This window comes from Octopus sinensis, unplaced genomic scaffold (assembly GCF_006345805.1).
Source record: "Octopus sinensis unplaced genomic scaffold, ASM634580v1 Contig15697, whole genome shotgun sequence".
Lineage (NCBI taxonomy): Eukaryota > Metazoa > Mollusca > Cephalopoda > Octopoda > Octopodidae > Octopus > Octopus sinensis.
Window position 1 is genome coordinate 12,501 of NW_021833874.1, and position 7,500 is coordinate 20,000.

Genomic DNA, 7,500 nt, shown 5'->3' on the forward strand with positions numbered 1-7,500 from the left:
ATTGATGTTTTTATTAACTTTTACTTGCTTTCTTCGTTTTTATATTTATTTATTTATTTATGCAACGATGTCAAAATTTGGTTTTTCCTGCTTTTAGTTTGGACAGGCTATGCTAAACGGAAATGGAGAACGCATCGTGGATACAGTTCGAGGTAAGTTACTGTTTCATTAATATTCTGGTGGGTTCCAATATCGTCCTTTGGCCAACACGCTCTTTCGCTGATGATAGAGAAGGACTATTGATAGATAGATAGATAGATAGATAGACAGACAGACAGACAGACAGACAGACAGACAGACAGACAGATAGATAGATAGATAGATAGATAGATAGATAGATAGATAGATAGATAGATAGACAAACAGACAGACAGACAGACAGACAGACAGATAGCTAGATAGATAGATAGATAGATAGATAGATAGACAGACAGACAGACAGACAGACAGACAGACAGATAGATAGATAGATAGATAGATAGATAGACAAACAGACAGACAGACAGACAGACAGACAGATAGATAGATAGATAGATAGATAGATAGATAGATAGATAGATAGATAGATAGATAGATAGACAGACAGACAGACAGACTGACAGACAGACAGATAGATAACTAGATTGATAGATAGATAGATAGATAGATAGATAGACAGACAGACAGACAGAGAAACAGACAGACAGATAGATAGCTAGCTAGATAGATAGATAGATAGATAGATAGATAGATAGATAGATAGATAGATAGATAGTAGATAGATATGTTTCTTTATTAGCCACACAGGGCTGCACACAGATAGAACAATTACAAGGTAGAGCTTTTCTTTGGGGGTAAAAAAAGGAGAGTGGTGGTTTTTCGATCAAAAGGGATCGTAAAAGGAAAGAAAAAGGACCAAAAAAAAGGGGAGGGTTAAAAAAGGGGGGGGGAATGAATAATAGGGATCGTTATCACAGAAATGTCAATATGAAGTGTAAAGGGGAGACAGGTGAGGTTTACTCGTGGAAAGAAAAGCCTACGGAAAGACCACGGTAACCTCGGTCAATGAAGTCACATTTTATATTTCTTTTTTTTTTTTGCAAATAAGCAACTCTCTGTATTAATTTTTATGGTTCATAGAATCATAGTCAAGGTGGCTTCGTAATTCATACGTGCCATCCTTGCTACATTCACCCATCTTTTTTTAAAAAATTCACTAGACAAAACTTGCCTCTCTACTCTCACTTTCCTCTTCAAGTGATACTGAAGAAGTTGATGAGAGAGATTGACCAGAGAGGAAAGTGTTTGTCTCTAATCCTTTCAGGCGCGTCCACCAGATACATTCTTTCGCCATAGCCACAAGTATGATAAAAATAGCTCTTCCTTCCGTTTGAAGGAAGGAGGCGTGACGATATTAACGATAGACTCGGCTGATAAACCGACACGTCCCACACGTGACAGCAGTCGTCCGACATAAGCCCACAGGTCGGAAATTGCTGGACACTGCACGATTGCGTGCAGAGCGGTTTCGTCGCTCTGACCGCATCTCGGGCAGGTCGGCCCCGTGTTTCTCGAGCCATGCCTATAGAGCTTATCCCGAACGGGTAGCGCTTCTCGGTAGCACCGCCAGGCCAGGGATCTCTGGAAGTGTTCCATAGGTCCCGGGCCGAAAGTCGTTTGAAACAGGCGGGTCAGGTATTCCTCGTCGACGCCCAGGTGTGCCCCGAGCTCGTCGTCGTACCTCCCCTCCACTAATCCCCTATAGAATGCTTTGGTTGTGTTGAAGTCACTCAGGTCGACCCGGGACGGCAGAGTTGCTTGAGAGCAACGCGACACTCGCGGTGCCAATCGCCCTTCCTCGGCCTTTTTTGATCCACGACTGTAGTTCGGTCATGGAGACGAGTTGCGGGAATGCGTGCCTCACAAAACGGCGACCACACCTGTTCACCGTCGTCTACATAGAGCCGGAGATGTCGCAGTCTCAGCGCGTGTCTGCGCATCATCAACCACGGCATGCCCAGCCTCCTTTTAACGGGTGTTGACAGCAAATGAATCGCCTGACCATCGGGACGCATCCTTTCCACAAGAAGCGGAAGAGGATGCGTTCTAGTTTGGTGATGGTAGGGTCGGGACAAGGTACGACGGTCAGGCGGTAGTAGATGATGGACGCGATATACGCGTTCTTCACCACCTCGCCGACCTTTTAGGGACAGTTCCTCTCGGCCCATTGCTGGGCGAGAGTGACCACCCTACTCGTTATCTCGTTCCAGTTCTTCTCCATTTGGAGGTCCGGACCGAACCAGACCCCGAGCAACTCAACCGGGCCGTCTGTCCAGCGTCCCACGACGGAGGTACTGGTGGACGGCATGGGCTTGCTTCTCCAGGTGCCGAGCCGCAAGCCCACTGACTTTTCCCGGTTGATTTTTGAGATAGATAGATAGATAGATAGATAGATAGATAGACAGACAGACAGAGAAACAGACAGACAGATAGATAGATAACTAGCTAGATAGATAGATAGATAGATAGATAGATAGATAGATAGATAGATAGATAGATAGACAGACAGACAGATATAGATAGATAGATAGATAGATAGATAGATAGATAGATAGATAGATAGATAGATAGATAGATAGATAGATAGATAGATAGATAGGCAGGCGAGCAGGCAAGCAAGCAGGCAGGCAAGCAGACAGACAAGTGGGCTGACAGGCAGATAGGCAAATAGTTAGACAGATTCATACATACATACATACATACATACATACATACATACATACATACTTATAAATAGACATACGCTCACACACGCACGCTCATATATATAGAGATAGTAATTTTTTAAATTACTGTCTATTTAGACAACCATTTCTCAGTGAACCATAAATACGGGAAGGTTCTTAACAGACGATTGATTAAATTATCATATAGCTGCTGCCCCAATATGAAGAACTCGTCAGCGTCACCAAGGGCCCCACTCCCAATTGTAACTGTCGAAACCCTCGAGATTGCCCAGTTGACCGGGCGTGTATGATAAACTTTGTCGTATATGACCCAAAGATCACAGCAACGCTGCAAGATAACCTAACGAAAAGAAAAATTACTGGGTTACGTGATGTCTATTTCAAAAGACATTATGCTATCCAGCTGTTTTCCTTCCGACGCATCGGCAGTTCCAAAGCCACCAAGATGGCTAGCCACGTGTAGGGTTAGAGCACCAATTGCACGCCACATAAAGATCAAGTAAAAAAGCGTAGAGAAATCCATGTCGTCTGTTAATGGATCAAAGAAATGCATCTTATGCATAGCTGAGATTGCACAGTATTTTTAGATTTAAGAATTCTATTACACAACTGAATTCCCGATACGAAATTTCAGCAAATGCTATCCTATGCGTAAATTTCGTTTAGTGAACTGGAAGACAACACCCTCACCAGATTGAGCAGCGGTCTCGCTACTTTGGACCCTCTCCTTTGAATTATTTTACAGCAACTAGTTTAATTATGGTTTTACGAGGATATAAACCTAATTTTTTTACATATCTTTACTTTTTCCGATTTTATTTACCCATCCACTATTTGTTTCTATCTTCTCGTTTTTTTTCTTTTTCTCGTGATTTCTCTTCTAGCAGTGTCCTGGTTTGCAAATAGAATAGACCATGTGCTCAAAGTCTGATGACTGTTTGGGGGCAAAAGACGTGTTAAAAAAACCTGCCTAGACAAATGTCTCCAAACCAACAAACTGTTAGTAACTTGTGACTGTGTGGTAAGAACCTTGCGTCCCAATCACATAGTAACGGGTTGAGTTCCAATAAGTGACATCTTGGGCAAGAATGTTCTACTATAACCTCGGATCGAACAAATCCTTGTGAGTGGATTTGGCAGACGGAAACTGAAAGAAGCCTTTCGTATATATATAATATATATATATATATATATATAGATATATAATATATATATATCTGAGACCCCCTTCGGTCACGACACAGACCATGGGATTGTACCTAGAAAGTTACCTTCCCAGGCAAGGTTGCTTATGGAAGACCAGCAGTCGCCCATGCATACCGGCCTCCCCTCTCCACGCCACCTGTGTTATCCAAGGGAAGGGCAAAGGCTTGGCACCTAAGACGTCACAACTCATTTCTACAGCTGAGTGAACTGGAGCAACGTGAAATAAAGAACACAACACGCAGCCCAGTCCAGGATTCGAGCTCACAACCTCATGATCGTAAGCTCGACGCTCTAACCACTGAGCTATGCGCCTTTAGTTTATAATATATATATATATATATATATATATATATAGTATATATATATATATGTGTATTATATATATAGGTATATATATATGTATATATATATATATATATATATATATATATATATATATATATATATATGTGTATATATATATATATGTATATATATATGTATATATATATATATATATATATATATATATATAAATGCATATGTCCGCGTGTCTTTGTGTCTGTGTTTGTCCCCCCCGTCACGCTTGACAACCGTTGCTAGTGCGTTTACGTTCCCGTAACTTAGCGGTCCGGCAAAAGAGACCGTTAGAATAAGTACTAGGCTTAAGATATAAGTCCTTGGATCGATTTATTCAACTTAAAGCCCTTCAATGCGTTGCTCCAGCAAGGTCGCAGTCAAATGACTGAAACAAGTAAAAGGATAAAAGAATACACACACACAAACACACACACACACATATATCTTACAAATTTACGGAAGAGAAAAGACGAAGACAACCGAAAGAGCAATACGTGGGTGTATTAGTTTGACGTTCGGGTATGTTTTGAACACCAACTTTCTTACCTATATATATATATATATATATATATATATATATATGTGGTGTGTGTGTGTGTGTGTGTGTGTGTGTGGTGTGTTCCTTTTCTATATATGTATATATAGTTTTTCCTTTTATATATTTTCTGTCTTTTTCTATCTCTTCAGAAATTAGCCAGCCAATTCAGGATGGTGAATATATTAATTTCTCTTATTGAAATGCTTGAAAGTTCTTCCCATTTTTGAAGGTGCAAAAGTGTCAGGTTTAGAGTAGCATATACATAGATACACTATATATATATATAATATATATATAATATATATATATATATATATATATAGATATATATACATCCAATAATAGGACAAAATTTTTCGAGAAAAATTCTATCAATGGCCAGCATATTAAAAAAATTCTAATGCTAAAATATGCCGAAAATAGACACAACGTCAATAACCATGTAATTTATCACTACTTATACCCATGGAAAAGGTGTAAGTAAGTATTTCATTTATTTCTTTGCCGCATTTATCTCTGATGAAGTGAAGGTTCTTATGAACTAACTCTGAAATCGGGTCCAAAATGGTAATAACGGGATTTTTTAGAAAATTCACCGAAACGCGTGCTTGTAGTGATAAATTACATGGTTATTGACGTTGTGTCTATTTTCGGCATATTTTGGCATTAGAAATTTTTTTCTTTTGCCTTTGCTTATAAATTGTTTATAAATATATATATTTATATATATGTATGTGTGTGTGTGTGTGTGTGTGTGTGTGTGTGTGTGTGTGTGTGTGTATGTATATATGTATATGTATGTGTATGTACATAAATATATATATTTATACATATATAAGTAAAACTTGAATAAATAGAGTCACCAGGAAGGAGTAGGTTTAGACAGCTACTTAATAAACACTACACATGTTTCGATATAACATAGAACCACATATAAACAGGATTTAAATTAAGAAACGGTTTACTTGTAGAATAGGATCCAGTTGTATCTCCTCATGGGCTATATAATCACTGTCCCCGCAAGTAAATGTCTGACCTTCATGCTAACACATCCAACTCATATATATATGTGTGTGTGTGTGTGTGTGTATGTATGTGTGTGTGTGTGTGTGTGTGTCTGTGCGTGTGTGTGTGTGTTATTATTGTTATTAATGTGTGTGTGTGTTATTATTATTATTATTAATGTGTGTGTGTGTTATTATTATTATCTGTTTCTCTGTCCTTGTTCGTCCTCTCTGTAGAAAAGAAATAGTTATTATTATTATTATTAAGGCAACGAACTAGCAGAATTTAGCGCGTTGGGCGAAATCCTTAGCGGTAGTTCATCAGTCTTTACGTTCAGAGCACAAGTTCCGCCACGGTAGACTTTGCCGTTCATTATTTTGGGGTCGATAAATTAAGTACCAGTGAAATACTGGGGTCGATGTATTCGACTAGTCTCCTTTCAGGCGTTGTGTCTTTAGTAGAAAGGATCATTATTATTATTATTATTATTATTATTATTATTATTATTATTATTATTATTATTATTATTATTATTATTATTATTATTATTATTATTATTATTATTATTATTATTATTATTATTAGTAGTAGTAGTAGTAGGTAGTAGTAGTAGTAGTAGTAGTAGTAGTAGTTGTAGTAGTAAGGTGGTGAGATAGCAGAATCGTTAGCACGCCGGGCGAATTGCTTAGCGGCATTTCATTTATCCTTACGTTCTCAGTTCAAATTCCGCCGCGTTCGACTGTACGTTTCGTCCTATCACAGTTCGATAAAGTAAGTACCAATAGAGTACTGGGATCGATCTAATCGACTTTCTCCCTCCCACCCCCGCCGAATTTCAGGCCTTGTGCCTTTAGCCGAAAGGATCATTATTAGCAGCGGTATCATTAACGCAGCCAGCTGAGAGAATCGTTACCGTGAAGGACGGCATGCATACAACCTCTATGGCCTTTCGTCCATCTTTATATTCTGAATTGAAATTTCACACACCTCACCTCTCATCCTTCTTGGGGGTCAATAAAATAAAACCACTTCAACACTGGTCTTCATGTAAACGACCTACTACTTCCGCTAAAAATAGCTGGGGGTTTTTGTGCCAATATTGAAAATTAATTTTTCTTTTTCTTTTTGTTTTGGTTTTGCAGCTTGTAGTAACTCGAAAGCTGATATTGTGTTCATAATTGATGGCTCTCGCAGTATTTTCCCGCCTGATTTCAAAGAACAGATAGAATTTCTGAAAAGTTTTGTAGATCATTTTATAATCGGAAACAATGGTATGCGATTTGGTGTTGTAACGTTTGGCGATAAGGTCATTATGGATAACACTTTCGGTTTGACTCAATACACCAGTAAAGAGCAACTGATAAACCGTTTATCCAATATTAAGTTCAGACATGAACACGGTACCAGCACACAAACGGATTTAGCCATCGAATATGCTCGCGAAACGCTGTTCACAGAGGCCCGACTTGATACTAAGAAAATAGCTATTGTGATCACAGATGGATTATCGACGAAGCCGAAGAAGACAGCCGAAGAGGCGATGAAGATGAGGAATGGGGAAATAGTGATATTGGCCATTGGTGTGGGAAAAAAGTTTCAAAGGAAGAATTGCATACAATAACTGGAAGAAACGATTATGTTTTCATGATAGATGAATATTCCCTGTTGAAAGAACTTGAATCTAAA

At 38.7% G+C, this 7,500-nt stretch overlaps 1 protein-coding gene across 2 annotated transcripts in view; it reads left to right on the forward strand.

Moving 5' to 3' along the window:
- The window catches only part of LOC115230507 (collagen alpha-4(VI) chain-like), a 21,367-nt gene that overhangs the window by 1,739 nt on the left and 12,128 nt on the right, over nucleotides 1–7,500 (forward strand). For both annotated transcript variants that reach the window (XM_029800669.2, XM_036499678.1), the window contains exons 2-4: nucleotides 98–152; nucleotides 4,959–4,982; nucleotides 6,957–7,500. The exon at nucleotides 6,957–7,500 is cut by the window's right edge and continues 22 nt beyond it. In XM_029800669.2, coding sequence (XP_029656529.1) covers nucleotides 98–152; nucleotides 4,959–4,982; nucleotides 6,957–7,435 — 558 coding nt within the window. In that variant the 3' untranslated portion in view covers nucleotides 7,436–7,500. The remainder of the gene's footprint in view (nucleotides 1–97; nucleotides 153–4,958; nucleotides 4,983–6,956) is intronic.